This window comes from Ixodes scapularis, unplaced genomic scaffold, assembly GCF_016920785.2.
Source record: "Ixodes scapularis isolate PalLabHiFi unplaced genomic scaffold, ASM1692078v2 ptg000146l_1___fragment_1__unscaffolded, whole genome shotgun sequence".
In the NCBI taxonomy this organism is placed as follows: domain Eukaryota; kingdom Metazoa; phylum Arthropoda; class Arachnida; order Ixodida; family Ixodidae; genus Ixodes; species Ixodes scapularis.
The window spans coordinates 154,852-170,941 of NW_024609921.1; the positions used below are offsets into that span (position 1 = coordinate 154,852).

General features: G+C 45.7%; 1 protein-coding gene across 1 annotated transcript in view; it reads right to left on the minus strand.

The window, feature by feature from the left end:
• Nucleotides 1–15,378, minus strand: part of LOC120846676 — a gene marked incomplete at its 3' end in the record, with an annotated part of 38,548 nt that extends 23,170 nt beyond the window's left edge. The window contains exons 1-4 of the mRNA XM_040218529.1: nt 15,330–15,378; nt 15,193–15,285; nt 11,662–11,788; nt 10,738–10,785 (exon numbers count right to left, since the gene is read on the minus strand). Of these exons, the coding sequence (XP_040074463.1) occupies nt 10,738–10,785; nt 11,662–11,788; nt 15,193–15,285 (268 nt within the window). The remainder of the gene's footprint in view (nt 1–10,737; nt 10,786–11,661; nt 11,789–15,192; nt 15,286–15,329) is intronic.
• Between the last annotated feature and the right edge of the window lie 712 nt (nt 15,379–16,090).

Consider the following 16,090-nt stretch of genomic DNA (forward strand, 5'->3'; position numbering starts at 1 on the left):
CACTTGATTACATAATTATTGATTCTTAGGAAATGGTTCCATAACGAGTTCTTTCTGCGACAGTCTCGTGTCAGGCGTTCAGTCGTAGTACCTGTGGACCTTGTTGTCGGATGACGCTCCTGGCACGTCGGTGTTCAGTTTGGTCGAGTGGCAACTTTGACCGACTGCTGCTGTCTTGTAATCATACGTCATGTGCGGCCACTGACGTCTGAAGCACTGAAGCTGCAGGGCTGGCTTCTAATCCGAAAATTTTCCTGGTAGTTTTCGGCATCAATGCAGCAAGCTCGGGCATGTATTGCTTACATGGCTGTGCCTTTTGCTGTACCGTTGACTTGATAGCTGGCAACAATGTTTGTTTGCTATCCAAGTCTGGTGATGCTTGCAGCTCACCTTTGAGAGCAACCAACCATTCTATTCCTTCAAGTCACTCAGGGGCATTCTCCCTCAAAGTTGGAAATTGTGTGCTTCGTGAAGTGGACACAGAAAATTGATGTCAGCAAATTTTTAGGTATTGTCCTTGGACGACAACCGACACCAAATCCACTGTCACTGCACCGCCGCTCACCTGCTTTGTCGTGCTTACCTCTTGTTAAGGTAATGGACATGAGGAGCTTCGGGGTAATCAGGGATTCAGAATCTTCGATTCAGCACCTTCGGCATCAGGGACAAAGGTCGCCGAAGGTAATCCTTAATCTCCCGTGGTCGCTCCTCGAGACGTAATCGAGGGTCGTTTGGCACGAACCCTCGCAGACCAATTCATTGGTACGGGCTGCTTTGGTAGACATGGTCGGCTTCATGCAGTGGTAGCAAAGTGGTTTTCGGTCGCACATTCGCATCACCTACGTTTTCCTCGGTGTACTTTGTTGAGCACAGACCTACACACAATGTCGGGAATGATTCGGCGTTAGAGTGTCTCATTGAATCGGCATTGAATACTAAGGGGCAGCCGGTGGCGGTCGTCGTGCCATTGTGGCGTAAGTTGCCCTTGGTTTGTCAGATGCCGCTTCGCTCGCAGAAGTCTCGGTTGAAATACCTGTCAAACTTGTTCCGAAACAATCTCGGCAATCAAAATAAAAGCCGGGCAACTGATGGCAGGAAGTAGCTTCCTGATCTCCTCCCAGACAACGTCGTGGATGATGTCGTGGATGCCTGGGAGGCTGGCGTCGAAGTAGTAGCTGGACAACTTGAGTGTCGAGACGCCGGGAAGTTGTTCATAGTGGCAGGCTCGGGCATGCAGTGCACATTCCATGTTGGAAGCCTCGGTGATATGAACACTTCGACTGTTGGGGGTTGCGGACAAGGCTGCCGAAGGTGTTGTCCCTCACGTGAGGGGCATGGGATTCTTAGGTTCTTGTCTTCTGTAGCATCAAGGTTGGCGTGGGCGTGGGCGCTCGATCAAGCGGAAAACATCCTCCACGAGTGCGGTGGCGCTCTCGTTGGGGCAGTGTCCTGGACAGAATCAAGAATGCGGCTCTCACTCGTTGATGGTGGCTGACGAATGCGCGCTTCAGCTCGATCTTGCAAACTTCCCATGACGTTAAGGAGGATCCATGGTTCTTAGACCAGCGCCGGCAGTTTCTTCCACGAGAAGTATAGGTTCTGCAGGAGCAGGTTGTCTGTCCACCCAATGTGGCGGGCGACACTGTCTTATTGTTCAATCCAGTCCTTGACGTCTTCATACAGCTTGCGTGAAAAAGCGTCGGAGTGTGATTTGCGACAGGCATGCAAACAATGGTGGGAGGGGACACGGTTTGCTGCTACAGGTTTGTCATTGTTGGCTTCGTCAGCTTCGAATTTTCTGACAGGAGACCGAATTCCGGTGGTTTTTCCTGGTAGCAGCAACTGGCTCGGATTTCAGGTGATTTGTGGTGTATTTCCGAGGTTACTCCTTGTGGTATTCGGTCGTCTTGCGGTTGTTCTGCCAGGCTCGGGTCAGGACTTTGCTTACGGCTCGACGGGGGTATAAGACGCAGGATAGACCGCCAGCCGTGTCCCATTATCGAGTAACTCGGCTGAAGAGCCGCCGGGTTCACACAGAGTGAAGGGCTATGGGTGCCCAGCACCTCCACCAAAATATACGATTACAGCTGAGCATGACCTGCAGTGTCCCAGAATAGTGAATATTGATAGAAGATAGGACTGGAACAAGGATCCGTGACAGTATAACAAAACTCGCAGAAGAGAATCTATCCTGACCACTGAAGAAGCTGCATTGCTTTAGTGGCATTCTGTCCGAATAAATCCTCTCCTTCGGGGTTTGGCGACTGCCGTGGACGAACTGAACTGAAATGGATCTGGGACCACTTTTCTGGTAATGAGCCACTGCAGACTGTTGCCACAAAGCGGCGTGAGCTGGGTACGTAACACGCTCGATGAAATGTCCGGACAGCTTGCAATTCGCGTAACGAGTGTGGATGAAGCGTTTGTGTTGACGAAACGTGCGACAGACCAGCGGGATCAATACCAACTGCAGCACCTGTGCTCCGTGAAAGTGCACGTCTACGCCGGAACAATTTGGGAAGCAGCACAGCATCACCTAAAGCATGGCACAGGAACTACCAGCTTGAAGGCAGCTCTTCGGTGCGCCGCACACCTGTGCTCCGTGAAAGTGCACTTCTACGCCGGAACAATTTGTAAGCAGCACAGCATCATTCAGCACGGCACGGGGATTACCAGCTTCAAGGCAGCCTTCCGGTGCGCCGCACAACCGAAGTGAGCCCTCGGTCATTTGATCGAAGCTTCACCACGATTGCACACCGCCAAGCACGACTCACGCAATTTCCGTCGCTAAACTGTGTATCCAAATATAGTGCACACGCTTCACTGCAAATCTCGAAGATTCCGATGGTCAAGGAGAGCACAGAAACGTCGCCTTAAATTTTATCCTAGCGGTATCCGAATCAATCCGAGGTACGAGCAACGTAGGTCAGATTGTCTCTTCCGTGGCAATATCCCGGTCGGTCACCAGCGAAATGCACACCGTTCCTCCGTATTTTCACTTTATACCTACGTCAAACACCACGCTGAACTCTGAACTCGCTTTCGACCGGCTTCATATGACGGCTTCCGCGTCTGAAATCAACTCGCCGAGACGAACGACAACCAACAAAGCATCCGACAAGCTCCGGCCCAGCTGGGGCCAGCCGCTGCATGGGTGCTGCCATCTTTCCTGTGACGTCACGTATTTGGTTTGGTCATGTGACGTGCGGTCAAATTTGCGTACAATGGCAGCCGCCTTATTCACTTTCGAGTGCACACCGGAACCCCGGTTTATCGCTCTAAGCCACTCTACCTCGTTGTTACAGACCAATATCTATTCTCTCGTGTTTATCTCTGATACTTGAGAAGCACCTTTTAAAAGCAATGACGGCGTTCCTGGAAAAGGTTGATCTTTTTTCGTCGTCTCAGCACGGTTTTATCCCGGGACGTGGCACGGATTCACTTCTCGAAGATTTTGTGGATAAGCTACATGACACTTTGGAAAACAACAAATATGCCTGCGCTCTTTTTTTAGATGTTTCTAAGGCGTTCGATTCCATTAGTCACAAAATATTAATGAAAAAGTTGTTTGACTACGGGTGTAGGGGTCCTTTCTTTATTATACTTGAAGACTTTCTGACGAACCGGACACAGCGGGTTTCTGTCAACAATACCCAGAGCGCCAAAGTATTTCTTAAAGCCGGAGTTCCTCAAGGTTCTGTGTTGTCTCCTCTACTGTTTAATCTGCATGTAAACGATCTTCCTAAGGCGATGTCAGGTGGTGACACCTTTCAATACACAGATGATACTTTTGACTTTCCCGCCATATAAATTTGCGCAGCGCACTTAACCTGTTACAAGTTAAGGCTACAAAGGTAATGTACTGGTTTCAAACGAATCTTATCAAAATTAACGTTCAAAATACAAAACTGATGTGTTTCTGCAGTCCATTGAAACATAAATGCCTTGATTTCCCACTTGTGCTCCACACGTGAAAGTGTGCTAGCTGCAGCTGCTCACCTATTGAATATGTTTTCACAGCGAAATACTTGGGGTTATATTTTGAAAGTGACATGTCCTGGAACTCGCATCTTAGCTATGTTGCTAAAAGGCTTCGAAGTGTATCATGCACGTTATATTCCACAAAATCCTTTTTTCCTTTTTCTGCTCGAAATATGGTGGTCAACTTTTTAGCCTATGGTGTTTTACGTTACGGTATCACAGTCTACGCAAACTGTTCGATGATTTGGCAGAATAAAATTGATAGCATATTGAGGGGAATTCTGAGGGGCGTAGCTTACGCTCCTCTCGATACTCCAAGTGGCGAACTGTTTTTATCTTTGCGCTTGCCGCGTTTTTCAGCTCTTTTTAAAAGAAGTATCATTATGAAGCATTATTGGATTACCACCTTTAAGACCCCCCGTGTTTCCGAGCGTATTCTAAGGAACTGTGAACGCTTTATCATTCCTCGTGTTTATACCAAGTACGGAAAACGATTACGCTCGTTTTATGTGCCTGAACTTTTTAATGTCCTACCTGATTCATTTTTAGAGTTGAACTCAAAACGTCAGTTAAAGAGACAGCTAAAAACAATATGCTAAACTTTTAAATACTTATTTTCGTCCCTACATTAGCTCCTTCAAGTGACTGTTAAATACTATTTTTCTTTTTGTCGTGTTTTTGCTTTTTTGATTGACCTTGTCTTTGTAGCTCTGAGACATTCTAGATGATGTACGGATTTCTTTATTTGTATCATCCAGTATTGTAGTGTTATAGTTGTTCTTTCAGTGTTATAGTGACCTTGTTTCTTTTTAAGAGATCCTTCTTGGTATTCGGTTTTCTTCGCTTGTATTCTTATTTTTTTCAGATTTTTTAATACTTTTTTTTCTTTTTTTTGCATTTCAAATAATTCATGACTTTTGTTTTATTTTCATGTGAATCGTTTTGGTATTTCTTACGCCGCTGCCGGATCCAGTCCCACAAGCCGCTATTGGCTTTTGACGGACCCGCATTTCTATATATTGTATTTATACTTGTGCAATAAAATTATTGTTATTATTATTAAAAAAAAAATAAAGAATTGATGCCTATTGCCAATTATGGTCACTTGGAGCCAAGGGCATCTATTAAGACATGTTTTGGTAGGTATAAAACAGATAAATCAACAAGCTCAGAAAAGGTTAATAGTTATTTGGATAGTACAAAATCGGCTATACAAATCGTGACTGGTCTAAACAACACACGGCATTTTGACATCAAAATACCAGGAGTTTGAATATCACGAGCTTATGCTCCCTATGCTCCATCAAAAAATGGGAATATTTCATAGACTATCAATTTCTCTAGTGAGTCAGTCCCACTAGATTCATTTCCGGGGAAAGTGGCGAGTTGTCCACTCCATACCGCCACGATCGCTTCCTACTTCCGTCTCCCATTTTACCCCGGAGTTTCCTGTATTATTCTCAACGGCATTTGGTCAAGCATTCAATATCGCACCCCAGTTAATGGGACCGCGCTTTCAGCGGAATGCCGTAGAACGAATCACGAAGCGGAACCACAGGTCACTCCTTGCGTTCCTTGAGCTTCAAGGGACTTTATATTGTCACGGACAGCTTAAAGGCACACTAACAACCTCTCCCTCCCTTCCTCAAAAAAAAAAAAAAATCTTTTATTTATAGTTAGGCGTTTTAATATGGTGTCAGAAGACTACCCAATAAATATTTTGTTACAGCGTCCTGTTATTTCTAATAGCCAAAAAAGGCAACTGCTCGATACCCAGACTGGACTGGGGAACAAGAAGCATGCAGAAAAGGAGGATTATGCCTAAAGTCACGTAATTACACCCGATTGCGTTTTTTCCCCGTCGTTTTTTTTTTTGTTTTTTTTGTTTTTTTTTGCTTTTTGTTGTTGTTTGAAGCAGAGGGAAATTGCGCACGTCGGACTTCGCGCACACACACACACACACACACACAAAAAGAACCGCTAAATATAAGCGCTTTGTGTGTGACGTTTGCGTGATTTTCGAGCCCCTACAAAGTCGTGTTTGTGCGACGAGCGATGTCTTCAGCCAGGCGAAGGGGCGACGACTCGGCGAGGTCTTGGTGCGAATCACCTTGTTGGTCGGCAACGTCGTACGGAAGGAATCCTAATTATTTTGATCGGTAAACAAGTTCTGTTTCGAAGCAAGACATATTCGCCAGTACCGCAAACAGCAGTTATGAAGTAGAGGTCCCACACCATTCGTCCGCCGCCATTGCTTAATTAGGGCCTGTCCGCCTGACCACACCAGCGGCAATGTCACTGCTGGTCGGGCCGCCGGGCGGCACGTCGCAACGCAGGGAAGAGGAGGTGGGAGGTGGCGCATTGGCCTCTATCTTGCCGGCGTTATAGTCACGTAACAAAGAGGGAATCTCGTCGCGCGCGCGCCTGCGCCGTATTTCTTGCGCTTTCGTCGTCTGCTCTTCGTTAGGTTATTCCGTTTTGGCTCCCATTTTCCGCATAAATCAGCTTCAAAACCGCACTCTGTCGACATGGAGAGTGTCGATGATTACCTGATGATTAGAGTGAATGGGTTCATCCTAGACTGCTCGTTGATCTTGCGACGACGCCGCTCTGAAGGCAAAGAGGCGCAGGTACTGGTTCCGCCCGAGTTGGCGCGACCGAATCACCAAGGGACAGGCCAGTGCTTTTCTGCCCCGACTACGCGCCGGAGACAGGGGCGGCTTTTGTGAATGAGTGATTGAATTGTTTGTGGCAAGTGTTGACCATTCGTACTGTCGCACAGTTTCGAACCACCGCTCCCTAGTTAAAGGCACTAGGGCAAAAATGGGTTGCAAACGAAATCACGCTACGCTCCTTCGCAGTGTGAAATACGCAAGGAGAAGCGGCTTAGGCGTTGCCATGACATTGCAACATCACTAGCTACGCCACCTCCCATGGGCTCATTTCTTCTCCGGCAAGAAACGACGAGCCCTCAACCCCACGCGGGCCGGTTGCTCAGACGTCGGCGGCCGGCAAGCCGCGGACGAGGAATACTGGTTCTGGCCGACAGCAGGCGGCAGCCGACGGCGGGCAGCCAGCCTCCACGACGCTATTGTGGCGTGACCCGACGCCAACCAGCGACAACCGCTATCTCCGCGACACGACGCCATTTTGAAATTACGCATAGAGTGCGCAAAGTGTTTCCGCTTTTCTGTGAAATTTTTTTTCTTTTCAAACAATGTAATTGCAGTTTTTTTTAGAAGCCACGAAAATTGGGTATCATATATATATATATATTTATATTGTCGCGTACAGTTTGGGACACCGAGTCTGAAGATTACGTTAGAACTGCTTCCAGGCCGCCACCTCGCAGGGATGCGACAGCGCGACTAAGTTCCCCAGGAAACTCCTGAGCAAGCCAAGGTCAGGATTGGGTCAAGAAACGACTCCCTCTCCCCCCTTTAACCCTAAATGAAAACAAAAATTGTGCTGCTTGTATGTTTGTACAGCCACTTGCTAGTACACCTCAACGGGTGACTTGCCTCTTAGGTGTAAATGAGAAATTTAACCGCTGTAGCACAACCGTCGACCTGGGGTCGTGCATCACGCAGCAGTGATTACACGAACGCGTGCCTGTACGAAACTCATCCAGATTTAAACGGGCAGGGGTGCGGGGATCGAACCAAGGAGGTTCTTCAGCGCAAGCTTTCGCTCCACGGTCCGAACGGAGGCCGCCCACTCCACCACCGATCCCCCGAACCGACTCCCCAGTCAGTCAGAGTATTGAAGAAGGGAAAGCAAAGGAAGTGTTGCCTGGCCAGTGGCCGTATATGTCACCTTTAACCAACTACCACGTTGAGTTGCTCCTAAACTTACCCCCTCATTGCTCCGACGGTTGAAATCTTGGGGGGATCCAGCAACCCGCTTCTCAAAAAGAAGGCCGAGGTGGATTGTGCGCTGGCGTCATCTGTCAGCCTATTAGTCAACCATTTATTTTGGTTACGATTTCACTTTCCAACGTTACAATAGGGAATTGTAGTAGACCATTTCGGCAGCCCGCTAAGCACCCGGATAGCGCTCCGTAATCCGCCACAAGACCTTGAACTATGCAGAGAAGGCGGGCGAAGCGCATGCGGAGCTGCGGCGTTTTCTGCGGGGATACCATAGCGGAGGAGAAAAACGACCCAGTACAACTCCCTAATATAGAGCGTGTGCTATCGATGAGCCACGACTTATATTTGATGGGTGTGTCTAAACCTCAGAGAACGGCACGTGACCACGGAGAAGAGATCTGAGAGCGACTCAAACCGGCCAGTAGGGTGTATCTCAATCGGCGGTTTTGGGGCAGGCAGAAAACGAGTTTCGAGCCGCAGCTTGTGTTGCGGGTATGTCGCTATCTCGTGTGTGGTGTACAAATAGAAACCTTGGCGAGCATAAATACTTCGTAATTGTTCCTTTAAGACGCGTGGGCTGTAGCCTACTGTATGTCTCAAAGGTCGGCTTTTCGGCGCCCTTATAAGCTAATGCACAGTCTTATTGGCTGTGGAGCGAGAATGAGATGCTCGACTCACACCATGAACAACGCCCTGCATCACTTAGGTTGTCAGCGAGAACAGCTATACTGTCACCCGAACGTGTTATGACCGTCTAAACCTTCCACTCTTTCTCTCATTAGAATCAGATTGCACACTCAGTTTGGTGAACTTTCCATGTGGTTCGGCCAATAGAGTCAAGCAATCGGAATAGAAACGACTGACGTTTCATGCGTTCAGACAATTACCGCCGGTCCCGCACAAAAGCGAAGTGGCGGCTCCATTTGTTTTGATGGCTGTATACTCTGCCGAATTGTCGAAAGAACTCCTTCTCTTCGATCCTCAGACCGCGCTCACACTGTCAATACATCGTTCAGAAGACAGCGGGCGGGCAAGTTAAAGTATGTTAAAATCAATCATGTTTCGGAAACGCTTGAGGCGTGCTTGACTGTAATTCTATCATTATGTCTGCGCAGTGTCTTTCGAGTGATGTATGTGAGCCGGGTGACTGCGAACTTACGGTACTCTGTGACCTTTCTGAGGCCATGTCTGGGTCATGGCCGCTCGATGCTATTTCCCGCTCTGTTTGGAACGGCACGTCTTGCGGCTCATTTTGGCGGAAGAAAGCCACGTTCTCAAAGGCGCCGAAGTGAATGGTATGGAGCCCGGTGGCAGTAATCATCGATGTTTGTGGTCGGTTGACCGGTCATGTACCTTCCTCTGATTCTGAAATAATATCAGTAGCTTTCTACTTTTCTAATCTCTCGTGTCCAGTGGCTTGTACGTCCACATGCTGAAATATATGTGCGAAAATATTATCGAAACATCGGAAACAAATCGGATCATGCAAAAAGTTGTTTCTGACTACTCTGGATAGACGAGCGGATTTAATGAAAATCAACCGCAACTGTAACCTCATTAACAAAAAAGTTTGTTAATTTTTGTTTTACATGAACCCTCATGCGGTTCGTACTCTTTATGTAATACAATACTAATCGAGAATGAGAAGTCATAAGTTCTCAATGGTCAACCTTTGTTGCCGAAAGGGAGGGTTTTTTAGCTTATACGGCCAAACCTGGATTAATAAAGCAAAGTTCATTCAACCACCCAACTGTGTATATAAAAGGTTAAACCACTCAGGAAAAATTCGGGAATCGACACCCCGAACAAATGTTTTGAATTATTCATTTTTTTTTCAAACACTCTTAAAGCGTGGAATCATCTACCAAATGACACGGTTTCTATCTTGTCAAACTCACTTTTCTTTCACAGACTCTCACGTGACAGCTGGGCAGACTGATATGACTAGGAAAACTTTTGATCCTTATGATGAGAATTCGAGTGATTACTGGGCATGATACTTCTGTGTGCTTAGCTGTTCCTACATTGATTGTTTTATTACCCTTTGAACTTGTTTGAAAAAAAAAATTGCATCTGTGTTTTTACTCATGTGTCACGCGAAAAGCTAGAGTTATTGCTATTGCTGTTAGCCCATATCTTTCTCAGCTGATGTTATTATCTGGCAGGTACCTAAAATGCGAGCTATTACCAACGTGGCTTCTATCTTTTTCCGGGCTCGCTTTTAGTGATGAGTGTGTTTTCTTCTGTGCTTGCGTTTCCTTGTTGTTGCGTTTTTGTTTTGTTTTCTGGTACACATGCACGGGTGTATTTTTACCTTCACTACTGACTATGAACCCCCTGCAATAATGCATCCGGGCGCTGCGGGGTAACACAGAATAAATGAATAAATAAATAAATACCACCCCACAAAATACTCCAACAAACCTCAAGCTCGTGCTCTCCCACAGAGCACTTGAAGTTGGATTAGACCAGTGGTTTTCAAATAAAGGTCCGTGAAGGCATTAAGGGTCCGCGAAGCCCTGTCTCATCTATCAGGCCCGACATGAAAAGTTGTATTTCTTTCGGATTGAGATGAAACATTCCGATTTTCCGGAAGTCTACATCAAGAGAAGTCTACATCAAACTAGCCGTTAGTGACGTGCATTTAATAAATCATTATGATAATTAACCCACACCCTCCCCTTCCCCTCGCCACAAACAGGGTCCTCCATCATCTCCGCCAATCCACAAGGGGTCCGCGAAACATCAATGGTTGAGAACCACGTGTAGAGACAATCGCTGCAATCTATGCGGGTACTCGGCGAATGACAAGGTTGATAATAAACTTAAGCTGTAGGTTACAGTTCTTTTGTAACCTACAGACTCCAACAAGTATTTTACTCACCTTGCTCTGAGTCTGCAAATCTTCCAGAGACCACGAAATCGGGTGCAGCTGAAAGAATTGTGCCGCATTTTATCGCATTGAACGCAGAAAATATATGGTGTGTTATATATTGCATTGTACTTTGTTATAGCATGTTATGTTCCGTGTTGTATTCAATATTATCAAATTACGTTGAGTTGTTTGGTGCTGCATTGTTGTGTAAAGTAGTCCCACGACACTGCTATTTCAACGAGGGTATTTATTGCGCACAAATATACTTTTTAGGCGCTAATGTAATATAAAGAGGTGTGGAGCTCGAAAGACGCAAGGAAGAGGCTAACTCTACCGTGTCGGGTATTAGAGCTATCTACCCTCAGCAAAAAAAAAAAAAAATATCAGATAAAAAAAAAAAAAACTTTTATATTTTAAAAATGCTGGTCAGCTCAATGTTGAGGCTCAGGCACATTGAAAGGTTTTAAAAAAAAGTGATGGAAGTAAATAATGCTAATTTATCGATGTCCTCTGTCTTAGCTTTGTGAATATTCTGTAGACTCAGATTTCCTCCTAAGGGAGGAAACGTTATCTTTACCGGAGATTTTGCTTTCGACATAATATGGTGGCAGCAATTCATTTGTATACATACGCTCGGAGAGCCTAAAAACTTCGTAGTTACTAATACGCGCAACGTATATTCCCGCTAGAAACGTGATCAAAACATCCATGTAGCGCTTGCGGCGTAAAGTGTACATTTCAGCGGTCAGATAACAAACGACGCCCGTTAGCCAACTAAAAATGATCGCCTCTCGCTTGGTGGTGAAAAATTATCATACGTCAAAATGATTAAGAAATGTCAGGTTTAAAAAAAACGCTTCAAATGTAGACAACGTTTAAGCAGCGTTACTACTAAAATGATTCGCGTGATAACTGATGAAGTGGTGATATTACCTATGTAATCATTCTCGTAATTTCCCTCTTTCTGAATCTTAGAAACCTTGTGGGAAATGCTTCCGTCTTCAGAACGCGCCTTCAATGGCGTTGGTTCGATCCTCAACTTGTCGCTCAGGACTCCCCTCTGCAAATTTAAAGCATCTCTTACGAAAATGGCAGATATGGACTTATATAAAAAAAACAAATATGGATATATAAAAAAATTGGGCAGATCTGGCCATATCAAGCACATCAGTTTATATAAGCCTTATATAACCAGATCTGCCCAATTTTTTATATATCCATATCTGGATCTGCCAAATTGGGGTATATCTGCCTCCCATATCACGGTGCTTTTTTTTATTCTTGCAGATTTGTTCTTAAAAAAAGTCATGAAAGCTAGAGTTATGTGGTTTCTGCGAGTGAGTTATACGCCCAGGGGGACATTACGTGGGCGCTAAGCTTTGCGATTACTCGGGTAATTAATTAAAATTCACTAATGAACATTTCAATTAGTGAAAATAGACATACGGTTCCAATAAGCAGCTAGCGGGGCGTCATCGAAAATCCCTAAATCAGTCATTTTCAGAAAGTCTTTCAGCGCGTGAGAAGTGCACTAAAGCCACCACTCGTGGAGCAGGTACAAGGCTAGCGGTTTCGGTAAGGCGCCCGCGCAATTTTTCTGTCTCTTATCTAGCCCCAGCCTTGTACCTGGTCCACGAGCAGTAACTTCAGCACACTACTGTGCTTCACACGCACTCAGTCTTTCTAAAAATGACTGGTTTAGGGGTTTTGGACGACGCTCAGCAAGTTTCTAATTGAAACCATATGTCTATTTTCACTAATTAAAAGTTAAAGTATTTTATTTAATTAGCCGACTTATCGTAAAGATTAGCAAACTACATAACGTCCCCCGGGCGTTTCACTCTCGCACAAACCGCATAAGTGTAGCGTTCACGGCTTCTTTTAAAACAAATCTGCAAGAATAAAAAAAAAACGGTATTCACCGTGCTGGTAGTTGACTCTTCGACCCTCCACAGCGCAAGCAATGGTAAACTGTGCCGCGCTCGGCTGTAGCAATTACCCGGTATCTCGACGATCGTTTCGTCGGCATGAACCGCGAGACAGAGTGTCCGTCAAGTTAGGGAAAGTACGAGCGGGAGGAGAGGGATGCGCCCTCGGATGACCTAGCATTGTTTACCAGTATTTCGCAAAATCCTAACAATCTTTCTACAAGCGACTCGTAAAGCCGCTCGCCAAATTTCGGAACGCGTAATTAAGAGTCTGTGCTGCTGTTGTTTTTTGGCGACACGTCAAAACTTTGTCGGCGGCATGTCGAAACTTTCTGCTTGTTGCGCAATCGCACCAAAGCCGAAACATTCTGCACAATGATTCTCCAGGCTGCCAGGAGATAGACACGGCCTAAATCTAGACGTAATCTGAAAGAATACATTTAGGAAAAACGATCAATTGTCACGAAGTAGGTTGCAGCGCACTTACGTTGACGAGACGCGACTTGAAAGGTGTTGTCCGAGGGAGATGTCGACACGGCCACGGCAAAACCACCACTCGAACACAGAAACGAGAAGGTGCCCGCGAAGATTCAACACGATGTAGCACAAGCTGTCGTTTTTAGAACCGAACACTAAACGCATCACAAAAAATTCTTGGGCTTCTTTGAAGAAATCGCTTGCAGAAGCAGACATACGCATCTGCCACAGAGGGATAATTCACACGCCAAACTAGGTCCGGCTAAACGCATTCCGAGGTCGGCAACGGCCAATGCGTCATCCGTCAAACCACGTGACCACTTACCTTTTACAACGCTTTCAGCTTAGGGAGAGAGAAAACGGTCGAAGGAGAGGCCAAAACGGGGTTTCACGAACAAAAGGCTTATCTTTTGGGGCCACAACGAGGAGATGTGTCACTTGTAACAAAGGTTGACAGTGCTGTGAATGCTATGTGTGGCCTTGGGGCCAGGTAGGTGCGATGTCCTGCTTTGTCACCAGATTCTAGACTGTAGTCACGTGACCCTAACCGGAGACACGATTGGCCTAAAACACGCGTAGCGTCTACTCTGCTGTCAATAGCGAGTGAACATAGAGCTCTATGAAGTCTAGCTGTTGAACTCAAAACGATGCGAGTTTCAAGATACTATGTTTTACGCTGTTTCACATTATAATTTTAAATGAAAAAATTAACGCGACTATTTTTTTTGTGCATGATGTCCACAAATAAATAGATAAATAAATATGTATATATATTTTTTTACCAATAAATTTAAAATCACGCGTACACTGTTTCAAATTTTTCTTACGAACGAGTTATACATAAAAGACTCCACGGACAGCACATCTTCCTACCTTCAACGCGGGATGAATCGCCGTCGCTCGCAAACAAACGGATGCGATGCTGCGCGCACGGTTTTGAAAGAGCTGCGTATTGTACTCCGGGCGCAACGGCTTCCGTTCGAAGGGAAAATGATTTGGGACGGCGAAGTAGAGTCTTGCATGTTGAGTAAGCTCACGGTTCGTGTTTACCCGCTCAATTTAGCGGGGAAACATGAAAAACAAAATTAGTTTCGCTGTCAGATTTCGCGGGAAAATTGACGTCACGTGACATACGTACCAATTCAATTTCTCGCTAAAATTAGCGGGGCGGTTACACAGATGGCGACGCCAACACCGCTTAACTCGGAAACGGGTGCCTAAAAGCTGCGACTAAAATCCATTATTTGATTAACTCGCGTTCCGATCGCACTTCGTCATATTGTCACACATCAAACATACAACCGAATTTCATTTCTCTTTCAATCTTCAAATTACGCAATTGATTAATTGGTCCAAATACCTGGAATAACTTCACTTTAAGGATGTCGACAATAGTTAACCAATTACATGAGACTCATGTAATATGGATCAATCAACTAGTGTCTTAGCGAGTAGATATAACTTGTTGCTTGCACGACTAAAACGGGCTCATATATCATTATCAGGGGCGCTATATTTGCACGCGTATATGGTGATATATGGACGTATTAACGCACTTATACGGCCAGATCTGGCAGTATTTGCCCACCTATATGGCGAAATACGGCCGTATTAGCTCCCATATCTGGCGAAATACAGCCCTATTTGAGTGCTTATATTATCATATCTGAACGTATAAAAAATATATCAGGGCCATATCTGACATTTTCGTACGGGATACATTGTCTAGCCTACCCGATGAAAAAAAAAAAAAATAAACATCAGATTGAAAAAAAAAATCCTTCTGCTTTTAAATTTATTTTTTTCCAAGTTGCTAAGCAAAAACAACTAGATTACACTTTCCTTTAAAGTTAAGGAAGTGAAGGGCGTTCCTAAAACGTCAACAAAAGATCGCGTATGTTGCCTTTTGGGTATTCATAAAGATCTCGGATGTAAAAATGTTTTGGTGGACTCAGTAATAAAGTTTATTCATCGGCAGTGTTTGATTAGAGAGATTCTTAGTCAACGCTCCTATTAATGTTTGAATAATTGGTCGAAATAGCCGCCCCAGTGACCTTACCACCTCCCAACCTCCGTCCACCTCTTCTATCGAAAGTGCTGGCATGTGACGCCTGTCGTGGTACAGGCTCTTCTCCAGCTCCTTACCGCTCATCTGCAAACAAAACAAAATTCTTCCAGTAACTATACACCATTTACCGGGGTGAAAAGAGAGAGCGAAATGAGCCTCCATGTTTGGGCAGTTCCGGCGGTAGAGCCGACCAGAAATGCCCGAATGAACAGAACCAACGAGAACGGCCCGTGCCCTTTCCTCCTCCACTCCGACGATTCCGTTGAAATGCACGGATGCCTGTGGATGGTGCTGCAGGCGAAAGAAATGGCGCCGCCCAGAGAGTCCTCAGTAGAATGGTCTATATTTACTGACAGCTTAAAGGGATGGTGAAACTAACATTTCAGTGTCTATAATAAGCGGCGCACACTATATTTTCGTGAGTCAGCAGCCCCTGGTGTGCCCGAGCGCAGGCGACGAAATTGACGTCATCATATCCCTCATTCACGCTTAATAAACTTGAATGTGGGATATGATGGCGTCAGTTCCGCTGCGTGCGCTCGCGCACACCGGCCGCTGCAGACTCATGGAAAGATAGTGTACGCTACTTATTAATATAGACACTAAAATGTTCGGTTCACCATCCCTTTAAGCTGTCAGCAACTATAGACCATTCTACTGAGGACTCTCTGGGCGGCGGTATTTTGTTCGCCTGTTCGAAACCGAAACACAAACACGGAAGCTTATGGCCGGAAGTCAGGTGACTATAGACCTTTGCAGAAATAGCGCTCTGGCCGCCGCCATTTTGCGACTCGAGAGACCCCTATCAGCCAAAAAGTTATGCCACCCGCCTGAGCTCTGTAAACCCAGTCAGCGCTCCTCCCCACCTGCATTGTGCATTCGGAGTGTG